We start from the raw sequence: 20,770 nt of genomic DNA, 5'->3' as shown, positions 1-20,770 counted from the left end.
GGCACACAGTATATGTGTTTGTTTTGTAAGGCTGGGGTATTGTGTTCAAATCTCAATGTATGTTTTCATGATGTTTTAAAAATTTACAAAAAAAATGATTGTAACAAACACATGTGCATCTGGGATTGGCCCCAGCACCCCCTGCGATCCCTTAAGGGACAAACGGCAGAAAATAAATGGATGGAATTTATTTCCCATTAAGTCGTTTTAGTACAAAAAATTAATTTAATTCACGTTAGATTAAAAAAAAAAGGTTCTCATGCATAAAAAAGTGTGAAGGGGAGGTAGGGGGCCTCCAAATAAAATCCCGCTCAGTGCCCCGATAAAGCCTGCTGCGGCCCTGGTTCAATATAAAAAGAGTTCCTTTAGGTTTAAAGCAACACAACATTTGCTGTTGGAGGTTAGACTATGAGTATGTAGCGTTGCTCAGGTTTCCCCTGTGGGATACGATAATCTATGGTACTTGTGGTGTTTACTCTTTAGAGAATATAAAATATTACCTTGTCCACCAAATTGGCAGCTTCCAGTAATTTCAGTTTGGTGTTCTCGAGACTACTCCCATGCTTGACAAACTGCAACCCACAATAACCACATACGGTTAACAGCATCAGACACACCCACACACACTTCTCTGTACCTTGGGGGGGTAATGGCAGCCAAATAACAGACAGGATGTAAACCGGTGCTTTTCCTCCATATATTAATCAGTGGCCACTTTGTTAGGTACAGCTGCAATTACAGGATCCAATACAAAAGCCGTTTCAAAAATGATGTCTTAACAAAGATACAAATGCTAAGTTTGATTAATACTGGTAATACGTGTTTTATAAACTCAAACGATAGCCATAGTTAAGAGTGTGCATGTTTCAAGAGTGTCACTGAACGCAATTGCTACAGTAAGTCTAACCTGGCTTTGGGTGAAAGTGATGCATTAAAGGGTGATATACCAAATTTTTCGGACTATAAGTCGCAGTTTTTTTCATAGTTTGGCCGGGGGTGCGACTTATACTCAGGAGCGACTTATGTGTTAAATTATTAACACATTACCATAAAATATCAAATAACATTATTTAATCTGATTCACGTAAGAGACTAGATGTATAAGATTTCATCGGATTTAGCAATTAGGAGTGACAGATTGTTTGGTAAAGGTATAGCATGTTCTATATGTTATAGTTATTTGAATGACTCTTACCATAATATGTTACGTTAACATACCAGGCACCTTCTCAGTTGGTTATTTATGCGTCATATAACGTACACTTATTCAGCCTGTTGTTCACTATTCTTTATTTATTAAAGTTAAAGTTAAATTACCAATGATTGTCACACACACACAGGGTGTGGTGAAATTTGTCCTCAGCATTGGACCCATCCCCTTGAACACCCCCTGGGAAGTGAGGGGAGCAGTGGGCAGCAGCGGTGCCGCGCCCGGGAATCATTCATGGTGATTTAACCCCCAATTCCAACCCTTGATGCTGAGTTCCAAGCAGGGAGGTAATGGGCCCCTTTTTTTTATAGTCTTTGGTATGACTCGGCCGGGGTTTGAACTCACAACCTACCAATCTCAGGGCGGACACTCTAACCCAGGGGTGTCAAACTCAAATACAGAGTGGGCCAAAATTTAAAACTGAACAAAGCCGTGGGCCAAGGTTGAACAAATTAACCTTTTATTAGGGACCCAAACAAGTTTTGCAATGAATATTGAACAAACAAGGCTTAAATAGGGCTGGGGTTAGTGCATCTGCCTCACAATACGAAGGTGCTGAATAATCCCGGGTTCAATCCCGGGCACGGGATCTTTCTGTGTGAAGTTTGCATGTTCTCCCCGTGACTGCGTGGGTTCCGTCCGGGTACTCGGGCTTCCTCCCAGGGAACAGGCAGAGCTTATATAACGTAATAGTGCAAAATCAACTTTCAAAAAACATCAGTGGTATATTAAATAAAACGTAATTTAAAAAAATGTATGCCTCTTTTCTATTTGCATCCTTCTGAGGTAAATATCAACATTAACTTTTTCCGCAGGCTAATAAATTCGAAAATAAAATACAAATTAGGTGGGCGGAGTTTTGTGGTAGCTGGGGGTGTATGTTGTAGCATTCCGGAAGAGTTAGGGCTGCAAGGTATCATGGGTATTTGTTCTTTTGTGTTTATGTTGCGTTACGGTGCGGGTGTTCTCCCAAAATGTGTTTTGTCATTCTTGTTTGGTGTGGGTTCACAGTGTGGCGCATATTTGTAACAGTGTTAAAGTTGTTTATACGGCCACCCTCAGTGTGACCTGTATGGCTGTTGACCAAGTATGTGTGTGTGAAAGCCGCATATATTATGTGACTTGGCCAGCACGCTGTTTATATGGAGGAAAAGAGGACGTGACGGTATGTTGTAGAGGACAGTGCCTTTAAGGCACGCTCCCAATATTGTTGTCCGGGTGGAAATCGAGAGAATGGTTGCCTAGGGAGATTTTCAGAAAGGGCACTAAACTTCGGGAGTCTCCCGGGAAAATCGGCAGGATTGGCAAGTATGAGTATTAGCGGTGAATGTGGTGTTACCGGCGGTCCATCTCTAATGTTAATTTGATATTGCCTCAAGGGCCAAATGAAATTAAACGGCGGGCCGCATTTGGCCCGCGGGCCAGAGTTTGACACCCATGCTCTAACCACTAGGCCTTTCAAATGTCTATTCTTGGTGTTGGGTTTTATTAAATAAATTTCCCCCAAAAATGCGACTTATACTCCAGTACGACTTATATATGTGTTTTTTTTTCCTTCTTTTTTATGAATTTCCGGCAGGTGCGACTTATACTCCGAAGAATACGATAGCTCTTAATGGCTGTCATTTGTAGTTTGAAAAAAAAAAAAAAGCATGTCACCAAGATGGCAGAAATGTAATTTGCTCGTTTTAAGAGAAATACAAGTTTGTGTTGCCAGGTCCACCACTTTAAAAGTACCCAGTGCGCTCAGACCGTCGACTTTGTATTCCTTGCTGATAAAAAGGGAGAAGGGAACCAAGCAGTTTACCAGAATACGGAAGCTGCAGGGCTGCAAAGACACGACAGTGTGACGTGTTGTGCCGTAAAGCTGTCTGGCGTATGCGTGCGAGGTAAACAAAGTTATGTTAGCACGCAGCCGTTCTTGGATAGAACACGAGTGCCCACACTTTGATAAGTAAGGCGAGAAACACTATTGAATTTAAGAAATAAGTTGTAGCAAACTTCACTCGTCGCTCATCGCCTTCAAAAAAGCTGAAAGTGATGTTCATTTATCAATTTCATTCATCTTTCATGTTGTTTTCTGCATGTACAACTACAAACCCCGTTTCCATATGAGTTATGAAATTGTGTTAGATATAACTATAAACAGAATACAATGATTTGCAAATAATTTTCAACCCATATTCAATTAAAGACAACATAGTTGATGTTCAAACTGATGAATTTATTTTTTTGCAAATAACCATTAACTTTAGAATTTGATGCCAGTAACACATGACAAAGAAGTTGGGAAAGGTGACAATAAATACTGATAAAGGTGAGAAATGCTCATCAAACACTTATATGGAACAACCCACAGGTGTGTAGGCTAATTGGGAACAGTTGGGTGCCTTGATTAGGTATAAAAGCCACTTCCATGAAATGCTAAGTAATTCACAAACAAGGATGGGGTGAGGGTCACCACTTTGTAAGCAAATTGTTGAACAATTTTTGAACAACATTTCTCAACGAGCTATTGCAAGGAATTTAGGGATTTTATCATGTACGGTCCGTAAAATCATCAAAAAGTTCAGAGAATCTGGAGAAATCACTGCACGTAAGCGATGATATTACGGACTTCGAATCCCTCAGGCGGTACTGCATCAAAAACCGACATCAGTGTGTAAAGGATGTCACCACACGGGCTCAGGAACACTTCCTAAAACCACTGTCAGTAACTACAGTTGGTCTCTACATCTGTAAGTGCAAGTTAAAACTCTACTATGCAAAGCCAAACCCATTTATCAACAATATCCTGAAACGCCGCCGGCTTGGCTGGGCCCGAGCTCGCCTAAGATGGACTGATGCAAAGTGGAAAGGTGTTCTGTGGACTGACGAGTCCACATTTCAAATTATATTTGGAAACAAGAGACGTGGTGTCCTCCAGAACAAAGAGGAAAATAACCATTCGGATTGTTAAAGGCGCAAAGTTCAAAAGCCAGCATCTGTGATGGTATGGGGGTGTATTAGTGCCCAAGCATGGGTAACTTACACATCTGTGAAGGCGCCATTAATGCTGAAAGGTCCATACAGGTTTTGGAGCAACATATGTTGTCATCCAAGCAACGTTATCATGGACGCCCCTGCTTATTTCAGCAAGACAAGTGTTACAACAGCGTGGCCTCGTAAAAAAATAGTGCGGGTACTTTTATGGCCCGCCTTCAGTTCAGACCTGCCTCCCATGGAAAAAGTGTGGCACATTATGAAGCGTAAAATACGACAGCGGAAACCCCGGACTGTTGAACGACTGAAGCTCTACATAAAACAAGAATGGGAAAGAATTCCACTTTCAAAGCTTCAACAATTAGTTTCCACAGTTCCCAAACGTTTATTGACTGTTGTTAAAAGAAAAGGTGATGTAACACAGTGGTGAACATGTCCTTTCCCAACTACTTTGGCACGTGTTGCAGCCATGAAATTCTAGGTTAATTATTATTTGCAAAAAAAAATAAAGTTTATTAGTTTGAACATCAAATATCTTGTCTTTGTAGTGCATTCAATTGAATATGGGTTGAAATGGATTTGCAAATCATTGTATTCCGTTTATATTTACATCTAACACAATTTCCCAACCCATACCATGAATTGATTAACGTGGACCCCGACCTAAACAAGTTGAAAAACTTAGTCGGGTGTTACCATTTAGTGGTCAATTGTATGGAATGTGTACTGTACTGTGCAATCTACTAATAAAAGTTTCAATCAAATATGGAAACGGGGTTTGTATAATTATCCATCCATCCATCCATTTCCTACTGCTTATTCCCTTTGGGGGTAGCGGGGGGCGCTGGTGCCTATCTCACTATAACTATTCTCTACATCATTTTTTTTGTGTGTCCGGAACGGCATTTTTGGATACACATTACATTGTTTCCTATTAGAAACATCAGACTTTTTGTAACGAATTAATAACAAAAACTGAGGCATGCAATGAAATGTGAAGCTATTGCTGATGGCAAACATTTATCATCACCACTTTAATAATAAAATTATTATACAGAGTAACCGCTTTTGTATTGGATCTCATTAAAATGTGCCGTTCTACATTAACTTGGGAAACGTCGAACACGCTTTCCTTCAAAGTCGAATGGGCCGGAAAATCGGACAAATTAAACTTTATTACGTGTGTCATTACAGTAAATTCTGTGAAAGAGTGCAGGATTATCTCCACAAAAGTCTTGTATGTATTTTCTTACAATTGTTTTTGATGTTTGACAATTTTGAAGGTTTGTCCGTAAATACACTGAACGGCGACTGCGTGGCCCGGATGGTAGAGCAGCCCTGCCAGCAACCTGATGGATCCTGATTTGATCCCCAACTCCCGCCATCCTAGTCACGTTTCTTGTGTCCTTGAGCAAGACACTTCACCCTTGCTCCTGATGGGTTGTGGTCCTGCCATCAGTGTATGAATGGGTGAATGTGGAAATAGTGTCAAAGCGCTTTGAGTACCTTGAAGGTAGAAAAGCGTAAGCATAAAACAAGTATAACCCATTTACCATATTAAAAAAAAACATTATAGTTTGTTTACCTTTTGCCAAACAGTACTTTTAGACCTACTGAATAGAGATGGGTTTGTGAACGTCCCTAACTGACAAGTGGGAAAATTAAGAATCAATTGTTATTTCTTAAATGATAGCTATATATCAATTTTTATTTCTTAAATGATAGCTATATATCAATTGTTATTTCTTAAATGATAGCTATATATGTTCTGAAATTCTGTTTCCAAGCCAGTGTTGGATTGAGCAATAGCATATCTAGTGTAAATAGTACACTCCATTTTGCCTGAATTAATCACTTATAAAACTCAATGTTGAGTTCATAGGTGCTTTTTTGTTCAAATAACTGCAAAATGCTCCAACATGCATACACACACAGTATAATATAATATGCAAGCACTCTCACCGCAGCTTTGTCTGCTACCAGCAACAGCTCCACATATTTCATATTCCGACTCAGGTCTCTTCTTTCCTAAAAATGGCAGTCATGTACAGGATCTCTGGTGTCATATAGTTATCATTTATGTGCAAGTTTAGTTCACACTCACCCTGAACCTCTGTTGTGATGTCATTCCATGGAGGAAGTTTTCAAGCTGGTCCTTGATGTTGTGATGCTGCAGGCAGTTACTTGGAGGTAGAGTGAGGCTCTCTGCTCGGAAAACAGCGTGCTGAGGCGTATCCGTGGAGACGGGCTCAATGAGGTAGCTGACGCTTGTGTTTAGAGAAATTATTCCCCTGAAGGAAAAAAGTAAAGCACTGCTCATGGTTTTCTTCTAAGGAGAACAATTGGCTAATTTGCATAATTGTTTGTCTGCAAAAACATCGTAAGCAGGGCCGCCCCAAGGCTTTTTGTGGCCCTAAACACAATTGTATTTATTGCCTCATTGCGGTCTTTAATATTACTCGAGTAACACGCTGGGGGGCATAAGGCTGACTGTAGTCCAGCGAGTATTGTAATTCAGTCGTCCTTTGCCACATTGCACATTTCAGTTTGCAACTTGTAAAGGTGACTATGTGGGTGTTATTTATTTGAATGGCGACCAGAAGTAAATTTGGCTATAGGAGTGAGCGCATAAAAGACATAACCAACAAAAACACAGTTCAAATATGTTTATAATTCGTTTTTAAGAAATAAAATGTCTGAATGCAGCTGAGATAGGCTCCAGCACCCTCTGCGGGCCCAAAAGGGACAAGCGGTAGGAAATGGATGGATGGATATAATTTATATTCTAAAAGTTATGTAAAGATTTGTATGTACTGTTAATAATTACATTTTAAAAATAAACAAAAAAACCTCCATTGACAACTACAATTCTATTCTAATCTGATATGTTAATTAGTTATGTGCATAATGACTGAGGTTTATTTTAAAAAGTAACAAAATAGGTTGATTGGTTTCAGGGGGGAGAAAAGTGTTGGATATCTCCTACTGCACTGAAGCCAATTCAAAACTGTTATGCCGCTTTAGCATTAATGGAAAAAGTAAATAAAACACAATAACTTGATAAAAATTGGAAAAACAATTGTTCTTTAGACGTGATATCTTTATGTAAAAGGTTCGGCTGCAATGTCAACCTAAAAAGTAAGGCCATTTTCGAAATATGGCTGTAAATTTGTCACGATGTTCGAAGCAATGCTAAATGAGCAATTATTGCTATGAAATTTTGAATGGGGGATGCTGCGAGTCTTTTGGACTAAAATAAAACGATTACCAAGGACATGCTGACACACCGCTATATAATAGTCTTTGGCAAAGACGAAGTATAATTTTAAATACAAGGCAATTTAGTCAATCAAAGTAGAACAAGCCAACGCTTGCAGAGCAGGACAACATGATCAGCTTCTAAAGTGACTCGTCGTCATAACAACGTGGTTGTTCGGCCATCAAGGTACACCGTTTTGTTTTTAGGATTTTTAGTAGAACAGACGTTGTGTTCGCTACCATTGGGACAATGAACATCAAAAATACACAAACATAAAACATTACATACACACACACATATATATATATATATATATATATGTATATATATACATATATATATGTGTATATATATATATATATATATATATATATATACACACATGTGTGTAATGTTTTATGTTTATAAATGATCAATTATATATATATTTATGTATATATATATATATATATATATATATATATGTATATATATGCATGCATGATAATATAAATATATATAATATACATATATACATTACATACGGCGTGGCGCAGTGGGAGAGTGGCCGTGCGCAACCCGAGGGTCCCTGGTTCAAATCCCACCTAGTACCAACTTCGTCACGTCCGTTGTGTCCTGAGCAAGACACTTCACCCTTGCTCCTGATGGGTGCTGGTTGGCGCCTTGCATGGCAGCTCCCTCCATCAGTGTGTGAATGTGTGTGTGAATGGGTAAATGTGGAAGTAGTGTCAAAGCGCTTTGAGTACCTTGAAGGTAGAAATGCGCTATACAAGTACAACCCATTTATCATTTATATATATATACATATATATATATATGTAATAATGATATACATATATATATATATATATATATATATATATATATATATATGCATATTATAAACATATTTATATTGTTATACATGCATATAAATGTATACATAAATATATATAAAACTAATAATTTATATTTTTATGTAGATTTTTTCTATAAGTACAAAAATATTTATATGTATCTATTTATATATGTGTATACGTATAAAAATGGAAACATGTGTTTGTATGTATAAATGTATAAATATAAATATATATATATATATATATATATATATATATATATATATATATATATATATATATATATGTATACATGTATATATACATATATACACACATCTGTAAATATAAATATATATTTACATGTACATATATATACAAATATGTATATATAAATATTTATACATTTATATATACAAACGTATTTTTAAATAGATAAATATAAATATTTGTATACTTATAGAAAAAATATATACATAAAAATGTAAATTATATAAATCATCAACTATATGTATACATATATACATAAATATATGTATGCATTTAAAAAAACAAATATATTTTTAAATATATACATATAAATATTTGTATACCCTTAGAAAAAAATATATACATGAAAATATAAATTATATAAATTATCAATTATATGTATACATATATATATATAAATATTATATATATATATAATATTTATATATATATATATATATATATATATATATAAATATTATGTATATATATATAAATATTATATATATATAATAATTATATATATATAATTATATATATATATAATATTTACATATGTACAATATATATATATACATATATAATAATTATATATATAGGGCTTCACGGTGGCAGAGGGGTTAGTGCGTCTGCCTCACAATACGAAGTTCCTGCAGTCCTGGGTTCAAATCCAGGCTTGGGATCTTTCTGTGTGGAGTTTGCATGTTCTCCCCGTGAATGCGTGGGTTCCCTCCGGGTACTCCAGCTTCCTCCCACTTCCAAAGACATGCACCTGGGGATAGGTTGATTGGCAACACTAAATTGGCCCTAGTGTGTGAATGTGAGTGTGAATGTTGTCTGTCTATCTGTGTTGGCCCTGCGATGAGATGGCGACTTGTCCAGGGTGTACCCTGCCTTCCGCCCGATTGTAGCTGAGATAGGCGCCAGCGCCCCCCGCGACCCCGAAAGGGAATAAGCGGTAGAAAATGGATGGATGGATATATATTTATATATATATATATATATAATATATATATATATATATATATATAATATTTATATATATATATATAATAAATATATATATATATACATACATACATACATACATACATATATATATATATATATATATATATATATATATATATATATATATATATATATATATATACATATATATATATACATATATATATATATATATATATATATATATATATATATAGTGCTGCTGAAACCGGATATTGTGATGATAAAGTAATATCTACATGGGATTGTGTGACTGCAATCTACAAAAAGTGCAAATATTAACAGAACAGCGGCAGCTTTTTAAGGAGAGAAAGTCCAACTGGAGCAGCAGCGTGAAGCAAGTGCGACGTTATGCTCACTGCAGCTGTTCGTTGCCGACATCGAGGGGCAGAAAAGAGTCTCTAAACACGAGTACAGTCTACAATAACACCAGAAAAAAATGCTACATTTGTTGCGAGTTGTTTGTGATGAACAAAAAGTCACTAACGGTCTGCAGGCACTTGAACAAATCTCAACAAAGTACATTGTACTGTACAATAAGCAGCGACTATTGCATATAGAGCAAAACCTTGTTAATATATTATTTTCACATGTATGTATATATATATATATATATATATATATATATATATATATATATATATATATATATATGTATATATATATATGTATGTATATATATATATATATATATATATATATATATATATATATATATATATATATTTTAGTTTAAAAAAAAAAATCACAGTAAATTATACGAAGACGTCATGAGGACCACGCCCCCACACCACATGTATCTTGCGGTCTAAGGGAAACCTTTAACATGTAACTTAAGGTTCATAGATGAAACAAAAACTTTTTTAAATAGCATCAATTCAATTGCTATAATTTGCAAGCTTCTGTTGGCTGACTTTCTAACACAAGCATTTAGCTTCAGTACAAAAATGCCGAAACACATCCTGTATATGCATCAGCGCTCAAGCAGCTGCACAAAACATCTGGACATCCTCACCACAAAAGATTCATGAAAATACATCTGCTCAGTAGAACCAGAGACACAAGAAAAACACAGCAGGTCTAATTGCTCTGACCTACTAACCGACTGTAAGATATTATTTACTATGCAAAACTATTATGCCCTTAAAAAAAAAAACATGCATTGTAGCTGCACTTTATGCCAGACTAGTGACAGCTATTTTACACTTTAAAGAAATTCCTCAATTGCATTCACGTCTTTATAGATTTGAAGTTCAAGTCATATTAAAAAGCAAAACTTTAGTTTCATATACTGCTTGGTTTTATTTGGACAAAATGGGTAAATATCACAAATTATTGACGGAGGTTTACTTTTAATACAACTACGACTGCATTTTGAGTTCCTCGGTTTCATAGCCTTCTTAGAAAGCAGGGGTTTCTTACCTGAGACCTGAGCAAGTACTGACCGCGACACTGGAACCTTCAACACCCAAAACCTCTCCATGGTACAAGCAGTGATTCTGGAACAACAACACAATCTTACATCAACATGCAGATCATTAATGTACAGTACAATCATCTGGATTCTTAGTAAAATAAGATTGTTGCAGCATAATTTAAAGTTTATCCTCCAAAAGTTAAGACATGCCAAAGCAAGATTGGTATTCCCTCTACTGTGGTGCAAAACAGTCTTAAAGTTAATAAAGCGAGAAAAAAAAAATGCTTGTTTAAATCCTGCATTATTCTCTCAGACAACAACTGGTCTTCTCAAATCTGTGAGCATGAACAGTTTCCCCTTAAAATGACGGATAGTTAGGAACGTTTCGCACCAGAATAGAGTAAAAACCATGGGCATGTCCCCACTTTTATAAGATAAATACTTTAATCCCCTGCACCATCCTCTCAGACTACAGCTGTCCTGTTTAGGTCTGTGAGCATGAAATGTCTCGTGTCCAAACAAGGTTGGTATTCCCTGAAAAATGACGGACGGTTAAGAACGTTTTGCACCAGAATAAACACTTTGAAGGCCTACTGAAATTAGATTTTCTTATTTAAACGGGGATCGCAGGTCCATTCTATGTGTCATACTTGATCATTTCGCGATATTGCCATTATTTTGCTGAAAGGATTTAGTAAAGAACATCGACGATAAAGTTCGCAACTTTTAGTCGCTAATAAAAAAGCCTTGCCTGTACCAGAAGTAGCAGACGATGTGCGCGTGACGTCACGGGTTGTAGAGCTCCTCACATCCTCACATTGTTTACTATCATAGCTAGCAGCAGCTAGAGCGATTCGGACCGAGAAACTGACAATTTCCCCATTAACTTGAGCGAGGATGAAAGATTTGTGGATGAGGAAATTTAGAGTGTAGGACTAGAAGAAAAAAAAAAGGAAAAAAAAAAAGGTGAGGGCAGTGAGAGCGATTCAGATGTTGTTAGACACATTTACTAGGATAATTCAATCCCTTATCTGCCTGTTGTGTTACCAGTCTTTTAGTGTGATTATAAAGTACTTGAAAGTCGGAGGAGTGTGGCCACGGGTGTGTTGACCCAGAGTCTCTGAGGGAAGTCACGCAGCTGCAGCAAGACGGAAGTTCCGCTGATGTCTCCGGTAAGAGCTGACTTATTACCACAATTTTCTCATCGAAAACTGCCGGTTGACATTTGGTCGGGATCCATGTTCGCTTGACCGCTCTGATCCATTGTATACTTCATCTTCGGGAAGTTTAAACGAGGAAACACCGTGTGTTTGTGTGGCTAAAGGCTAAAAGCTTCACCACCTCCATCTTCCTACTTTGACTTCTCCATTATGAATTGAACAAATTGCAAAAGATTCAGCAACATAGATGTCTAGAATACTGTTTAATTATGCGATTAAAGCAGCCTACTTATAGCTGATCGGGCTGGAAAATAATGTCCGCTACAATCCGAGACGTCAAACGCACGCGTCATCATACGAGTCAACATACCTCAAGGTTTTCAACACGACACTTCGCGGGAAATTTTAAATTGCAATTGAATCAACTAAAAAGGCGTATTGGCATGTTTTGCAATGTTAATATTTCATCATTGATATATAAACTATCAGACTGCGTGGTCGGTAGTAGTGGGTTTCAGTAGGCCTTTAAATTCTGCACCATCCTCTCAGACTACATCTTTGCTATCTTTGTCTGTAAGCAAGAACTGTTAGATGCCTAGACAAGGTTAATGTTTCCTCTTTTTTGGTGCAAAACAACAAATAGTTGGGATTGGTTTACGCCGGAATATAAGAAAAATAACATCTTTGTCTGGGTATATCTCCAGTTTTAAGGGTTAAATCCTTTTAACACTGCACTATTTTCTCAGACTGGAGATATCCCGTCTAGATCTGTGAGCACGGACTGAAAAAGCCTGCTTGGATGAGATGCAAAACATCTACCGTATTTTTTGTAGTATAAGTCGCTCCGGAGTATAAGTCGCACCTGCCGAAAATGCATAATAAAGAAGGAAAAAAAACATATGTAAGTTGCACTGGAGTATGAGTCGCATTTTTGGGGGAAATTTATTTGATAAAACCCAACAGCAAGAATAGACATTAGAAAGGCAATTTAAAATAAATAAAGAATATTGAACAACAGGCTGATTAAGTGTATGTTATATGACGCATAAATAACCAACTGAGAAGGTGCCTGGTATGTTAACGTAACATATTATGGTAAGAGTCATTCAAATAACTATAACATATAGAACATGCTATACATTTACCAAACAATATGTCATTCCTAATCGCTAAATCCCATAAAATCTTCCATGTCTAGTCTCTTACGTGAATGAGCTAAATAATATTATTTGATATTTTACGGTGATGTGTTAATAATTTCACACATAAGTCGCACCCCCGGCCAAACTATGAAGAAAAACTGCGACTTATACTCCGAAAAATACGGTACTCAGAAAATCTAAACACTCTAATTGCAAGCGATTTGAAAAGACAATGATCTGAAGGATGAAAATATCATGTAACATTTTTATTCATTTCTGATTTGAAACTACATCATTGGAACGCGACCTGTTCACGTCTTAGCATGTTGATCAACTGTGTGTGGGTTTATCCTTGGATTCCATCCTGCAGTTAAGAATCAATAAAATATTGAGTCTCACATACTTACCATGTTGACAGGGGTGGAGGACCTGCGTCTTCCATCTGGAGTGTACCATACTTCCTGATATTCAGGGCTCAACAGCTGCCTGGACATAAAGATAATGATTTTATGATTTTGCACTAAATCTCTCTTTGCCTTTATCTGTACTGTACTAGCAACAAAAGTCATGTTAATATTGTTACTATACCTGTAAATAACAAAACAAAGGTAATGAATGTACTGTCGGACATTCTACATTAACAGCACAATATGGTGTGTGACCTTGTACGGTAAACATATCGTATAAATGCAGCAGTCTGCATATAAAATGTTTATGATAAGGCATGTGCTACTAAAACAGACAATCAAATGGACATACAGATTACTCCAGTCAACCTGTAAGGGCCCAGTACGTATATTTTGTCCAGATGTTTGTTTTCCGGTCTTCCTCCCCGCATTACTCTTAATCCTTCCTGTTTTCATTCAAAAACATTCTATACTCAACAGCTGTTTTCCCCCGAAAAGCCCAATTATTATTCCTTTTGCCATAGCTAATCTCCATCAAACCATCTGTAACCGTGATGTAATGAGAACCGTCATCATGGAGTGGTGCTGGATTGAGGACTCAAGCACATGCGGAAAACATCCTCTCTTTTGCTGTCTAGAATTGTTCTTCATGCCATGACAAGAAACTGGGGGTTAGAATATATTTCATATTTCCCTTCTTCGCTGGATGAAAAGAGTGAATGTGTAGGTTGAGGGAAATGAGTGCCTGGGGCATTGCAGCTCTTATACAATAGGTGACTTCCACATCTGCTACTTGATGTCTGGCTCTCTCTTAGTCTTTGCAGATACTCCTCAAGACCAAAAAAAAACCCAATACAGTGGGATCACTTTTGAAAGGATAAACAAAACAAAACAAAAAAAACATAACCACAGATATAAATTACAGGTGGTCCTCTGTTTACCAACAAGTTCCATTCCTGCAATTACGATGTAGGTCGAGTTTAAGTGTAAGTCGGAAGTTATACTTAAATATAAGTATAAAATAAAAAAATATATGTAATAAATAAATAAATCCACACCGAGAGGAGCCAGATGAGGTGGTTCGGGCATCTGGTCAGGATGCCACCCGAACGCCTCCCGAGGGAGGTGTTTAGGGCACGTCCAACCGGTAGGAGGCCTCGGGGAAGACCCAGGACACGTTGGGAAGACTATGTCTCCCGGCTGGCCTGGGAACGCCTCGGGATCTCCCGGGAAGAGCTAGACGAAGTGGCTGGGGAGAGGGAAGTCTGGGCTTCCCTGCTTAGGCTGCTGCCCCCGCGACCCGACCTCGGATAAGCGGAAGAAGATGGATGGATGGATGGATAAATAAAAATATACTTAAAGTCACTCACACTGTACACAGAATCCATGGGGGACGTATAAAATATTAACTACATTATATATAAAATACCAATCAATCATGATTGATATCAATCAATCAATCAATGTTTACTTATATAGCCCTAAATCACTAGTGTCTTAAAGGGCTGCACAAACCACTACGACATCCTCGGTAGGCCCACATAAGGGCAAGGAAAACTCACACCCAGTGGGACATCGGTGACAATAATGACCCAGTGGGACGTCGGTGACAATGATGACTATGAGAACCTTGGAGAGGAGGAAAGCAATGGATGTCGAGCGGGTCTAACATGATACTGTGAATGTTCAACATGATACTGTGAAAGTTCAATCCATAATGGATCCAACACAGTCGCGAGAGTCCAGTCCAAAGCGGATCCAACAAAGCAGCGAGAGTCCCGTTCACAGCGGAGCCAGCAGGAAACCATCCCAAGCGGAGGCGGATCAGCAGCGCAGAGATGTCCCCAGCCGATATACAGGCGAGCAGTACATGGCCACCAGATCGGACCGGACCCCCTCCACAAGGGAGAGTGGGACATAGAAGAAAAAGAAAAGAAACGGCAGATCAACTGGTCTAAAAAGGGAGTCTATTTAAAGGCTAGAGTATACAAATGAGTTTTAAGGTGAGACTTAAATGCTTCTACTGAGGTGGCATCTCGAACTGTTACCGGGAGGGCATTCCAGAGTACTATAAAATACTAAATGGAACCCTAATATAAAAAAGAAAAGAGCTAAATCCTAACTTGTAAAAATGGCTCAGCTAGCACTAAGTTAGACGATGAACGTGCAAGTGTATGTAAGTTGTCTGCTCAGTCTCTATTGCCTTTTTATTTAACTTTTTTTTTTTTTTACAATGGGAAACTGGGAAAACCCTGCATTGAATACATCAGTAAGTACAAGACAGGCCATGAGTTGGCAACCCAACATTTTGAAAGAGCCATATTTAACCAAAAACAAAAAAAAAATGGAGCCGCAAAAAATTAAAAGTCGTATTTAAAAGTCTTATAATGTAGATAACACATGATTTAAAGGTGCGGTTTGCAACTTCCGCACAGTTGCATTTTTCAAAGCAAAAAATACAACTATAACACCACCAGCTAGCTTATGTTATACCATTTGTGGTTAAACAGAATTTGTTCGACAATTGTCTGTAATTTTCACAATTACTAATTTTATGGAATAACATTTTTTACCGGCCCGAATAAAATGATTGGTGTTTACGGCGGTCACTCACTCGGTCTCGTCAACTCGTACACACACTGAGCGCGTGCACACATCCAAAAGCAGTCCAAGAGAAGCAACAACAAACAATTGTCATGCTACCTATTCAATTGGCTATTATTAGCTAACAACACCCAAAGCTAATGCTTGTGCATGTGTTAACGTATGTCCCTAATTACGTCATTACGTACGAGAAGCCGTAAGAGTGCGGGATATACTGTGTAAAATACATTGTGAAGTGAAGTGAATTATATTTATATAGCGCTTTTCTCAAGTGACTCAAAGCGCTTTACATAGTGAAACCCAATATCTAAGTTACATTTAAACCAGTGTGGGTGGCACTGGGAGCAGGTGGGTAAAGTGTATTGCCCAAGGACACAACGGCAGTAACTAGGATGGCACAAGCGGGAATCGAACCTGCAACCCTCGAGTTGCTGGCACGGCCACTCTACCAACCGAGCCATGCCGCCCCACATTGGAACGCTGGCGCCCTCTAGGCATCTGTGTAAATGTTGCACGTAGCCTCTTTAGGTGTCTATATTAACTATGTTAGCATTCATCCATCTGTCCTTCCATTTTCTACTGCTTGTCCCGTTCGGGTAAACGGGGGGTGCTGGAGCCTATTTCAGCTGCATTCGGGGGAAAGGCCAGGTACACCCTGGACAAGTCGCCACCTCATCACAGGGCCAACACAGATAGACAGACAACATTCACACTCACATTCACACACTAGGGCCAATTTAGTGTTGCCAATCAACCTATCCCCAGGTGCATGTCTTTTGAAGTGGGAGGAAGGCGGAGTACCCGGAGGGAACTCACGCAGTCACGGAGTGAACATGCAAACTCCACAAAGAAAGATCCTTGGGGCGGTATAGCTCGGTTGGTAGAGCGGCCGTGCCAGCAACTTGAGGGTTGCAGGTTCGATCCCCGCTTCCGCCATCCTAGTCACTGCCATTGTGTGCTTGGGCAAGACACTTTACCCACCTGCTCCCAGTGCCACCCAGACTGGTTTAAATGTAAAAATTAGATATTGGGTTTCACTATGTAAAGTGCTTTGCGTCACTAGAGAAAAAGCGCTATATAAATATAATTCACTTCACTACTCAGGACCTTTGTATAGCATGTACCAGGGGTGCCCATTACGTCGATCGCGAGCTACCGGTCGACCGCGGAGGGTGTGTCAGTCGATCGCCAGCCAGGCTTTTAAAAAAAATAGACCTAAAAATTAGCGATCATCAATCTTCACCAAGACGTCACTTGATTGACATTCACAGCACCAGAAGTTCTGGTGAGATGACACTGGCTGCTGTGAGATCATTATTAAGAAAAAAATGACCGAGAGGAAGGCGAGAAACACTTTTTATTTCAACAGACTCTCGCGCCGTACCTTCCGTCAAAACTCTAAAGGCCGACTGCGCATTTCCTATCTTCACAATAAAAGCCCTGCTTCATGCTGCCTGCGCTAACAAAATAAGAGCCTCGGAAAGCTGGCGTGCACAAGCTTTTTGAGACAATTATTTGAAATAAAAAGTGTTTCTCGCCTTCCTCTCTGTCATTTTTTCTTAATAATGATCTCGCAGCAGCCAGCGTCATCTCACAAGACCCTCGGGTGTTGTGAATTTCAATCAAGCAAGCTACGGAATTTGCCGCCAATGTTTTTCTTGTAAAGTGTATGGAAGCTGGATAAATAAGATGCCAAAAACCAACCACTTTCATGTGGTATTGTACAGGAAGGAGAATTTTTTTCTCCTCCATTAAAAAATGTGGGCATTATCATCACTACTGTCTGATTCCAATTAATGCAAGACATCAGAATCAGGTAATACACCAACTTCTATTCTTGTCTTCATGAAAGAAAGACATCTATATGTGTTAAACATGCTTGTATTATCATTCAACACATTTAACTTGTTAACAAAAACGTCTCTTTTATAAATAAATAAATATAAATGATATATATAAATGAGGTAGATCCCCTCGATTTGGTCAATTGAAAAGTAGCTCGCCTGCAGAAAAAGTGTGGGCACCCCTGGCATATACTATCAAAATGACTCTGTGTGTCACAGGGTGACGCAAATCTATGTTGACAGAAATGTTGAAACTGAATATCTATTCTATACATTTTTTACAACATTGGAAACATTAGTAAAACGGAGGCTTCTCAGAAGGTGAGATAAGTCAATAAAATTACTGGCTTCGAATGCCCAAAGGTATAGATGTGTGTGTCCAAGTTAAAAAAAAATGGCAGGTAGTCTTCTTCTAATAGATTCATTATGATCTTTGCTAGCTGGGTAACATTTGCTGTTGTCTGGAACAACATGGCACACAAACAACTATCAGAACTGCAGCCAATATTACATACAGATAATATGTCATTAGACATGCAAATATAAATTAAATACGCAGAGGAAATTAAATGAGCTCAAATACACCTACAAATGAGGAATAATTATGCAATATGTACATACAGCTAGACTGATTAGCATGTTAGCACAGATTAGCTTGCAGTCATGCACTGTCCTAATATACCTGATTAGCACTCCACACAATCATTAACATGTGTGCATTCATGCACAGCACAAAACATTTGGTGGCCAAAATGAGACAAAAAAAGAGTGGTATAAAACATGTCTTCCTGTGGCATCGTCGGAGAAAGTTATACTTGTGTCACGGTTCACACAACTACGGTGAGTTCAAGGACCGCCGAAATTAGTAGGAAAAAAACAGCGCCCGCCAAATACACATATCAGTGAAGCATAAAAACAAACAAACAGTGGGCTTTCTAACAATTAGGAAGGTGTGTGCCATGTTTGTCCTTCAGAAACCATATTAAAACCAAAAATATATTTTTACCAATCTGTTTCAATTTTCATACATAAAGCTCCAGGAAGCCACGACTCTAGAGCTGCAGGTTGCCAAACCCCGAGACAGGCTAACAAAGAACGAGAATGATATTTAAAAAGACACTGAGGGCAGTAAAGTGGACACTGTGGAGGAATTGTACTGCAGCCACAGGATAAGTAAACAATATTTGTGTTTATTTGGTCATTTTTTGATAGCTTTTTTAGTTGACTTAGCCACATAGTATTAAGCAGCCTGTTTAAGACGCAAGTATTGCAACCCAGCACTGCCTTTCCCAAACTTTGGGGACAGACAGCAAGTAACAATTAATAGCACTTGATTTTGTGGATCCATTGTGTTGTTATATCAATGGCTTTGGTGTACTGAGCAGCAGACGGAGACATGTAGGGATGGGTTCCAAAATACATACTTTTAGAGGCACCGACCAAATTCCGTCAATACTGGCGGATATCCATTTACATAAAATCAAACGCTGCCATATTCGATACATTTGTCTCTTGTGACATAATGTCCGGTTGCAAACTGAGCCTGCTCAAACACTCGGCGGGGAACCACTCAATAAGCACTCAGAGCCGCCTCTAGGTATTGTTACAATGTTCCATGCCAACAAAAAAAGTACATGTCTAATAGAAAACACCCAAACGTACAGTAAAGCTCCACATTTCACAATGCGCTAGCTCATTGCAAATTTACATTGGAATTGCCATAAAGATGCTACTGATTAGCATTAGCAATTTTACCGGGCGATATCAACAACAAATTTGGCAATGAATTCTATTCAATTCAAATGATTGGGAACATGTCATAAATTCACAAGCACATATTTTGCTCAAGTGATCAACAGTCCAAAAGGTGCCAAGAACCCCTGTGCCGTAAAAGTACAACTAAGATGCACGTTACTATCAAACAGCTGGTGTATAATTAGTACAATCCTTAGAGTATAACCACTTTGTAGGGCGGAACAAAAGTGTGCAGATACTTGCATAATATAGTCTGAAGTGTAGGAAAACGAGATATAAAAACTGGTTAGCAAAGTTTTTATTATCAGCTCACTATTAGAGGCCTTCTGAATTGAGATTTTCTTATATAAACAGGGACAGCAGGTCCATTCTATGTGTCATACTTCATCATTTTGCGATATTGCCATATTTTTGCTGAAAGGATTTAGTAGAGAACATCGACGTTAAGGTTCGTAACTTTTGGTCGCTAATAAAAAAGTCTTGCCTTTACCGTGACGTCACTGGTTGTAGGGTTCCTCACATCCTCACATAGTTTATAATGTGAGCCTCCAGCAGCGAGAGCTATTCGAACCAAGAAAGCGACAATTTCCCCATTAATTTGCGCGAGGATGAAAGATTCGTGGATGAGGAAATTTAGAGTGAAGGACAAGAAAAAAAAAAAAGGTGATTGCAGTGAGAGCGATTCAGATGTTTTTAGACACATTTACTAGGATAATTCTGGGAAATCCCTTATCTGCCTATTGTGTTGATAGTGTTTTAGTGAGTGAAATAGTACCTGATAGTCGGAGGGGTGTGGCCACGGGTGTGTAGAGGGAAGTCACGAAATTGCAGCACGACAGAAGCTCCGCTGATCTCCGGTAAGAGGCGACTTATTACCACAATTTTCTCACCGAAAACTGCCGGTTGACATGT

General features: G+C 38.3%; 1 protein-coding gene across 4 annotated transcripts in view; it reads right to left on the bottom strand.

The window, feature by feature from the left end:
* Positions 1 to 20,770, bottom strand: part of adam19b (ADAM metallopeptidase domain 19b) — a 107,575-nt gene that overhangs the window by 40,014 nt on the left and 46,791 nt on the right. For all 4 annotated transcript variants that reach the window (XM_061901873.1, XM_061901872.1, XM_061901871.1 and 1 more), the window contains 5 exons: positions 13,656 to 13,734; positions 10,952 to 11,028; positions 6,297 to 6,483; positions 6,155 to 6,220; positions 501 to 572 (listed from right to left, as the gene is read on the bottom strand). In XM_061901873.1, coding sequence (XP_061757857.1) covers positions 501 to 572; positions 6,155 to 6,220; positions 6,297 to 6,483; positions 10,952 to 11,028; positions 13,656 to 13,734 — 481 coding nt within the window. The remainder of the gene's footprint in view (positions 1 to 500; positions 573 to 6,154; positions 6,221 to 6,296; positions 6,484 to 10,951; positions 11,029 to 13,655; positions 13,735 to 20,770) is intronic.

The sequence above is a fragment of the Nerophis ophidion genome, linkage group LG05 (assembly GCF_033978795.1).
Source record: "Nerophis ophidion isolate RoL-2023_Sa linkage group LG05, RoL_Noph_v1.0, whole genome shotgun sequence".
NCBI lineage: Eukaryota > Metazoa > Chordata > Actinopteri > Syngnathiformes > Syngnathidae > Nerophis > Nerophis ophidion.
Note: the sequence above shows the minus strand (reverse complement) of the source record. Positions and strands in the feature narration are given on the sequence as shown.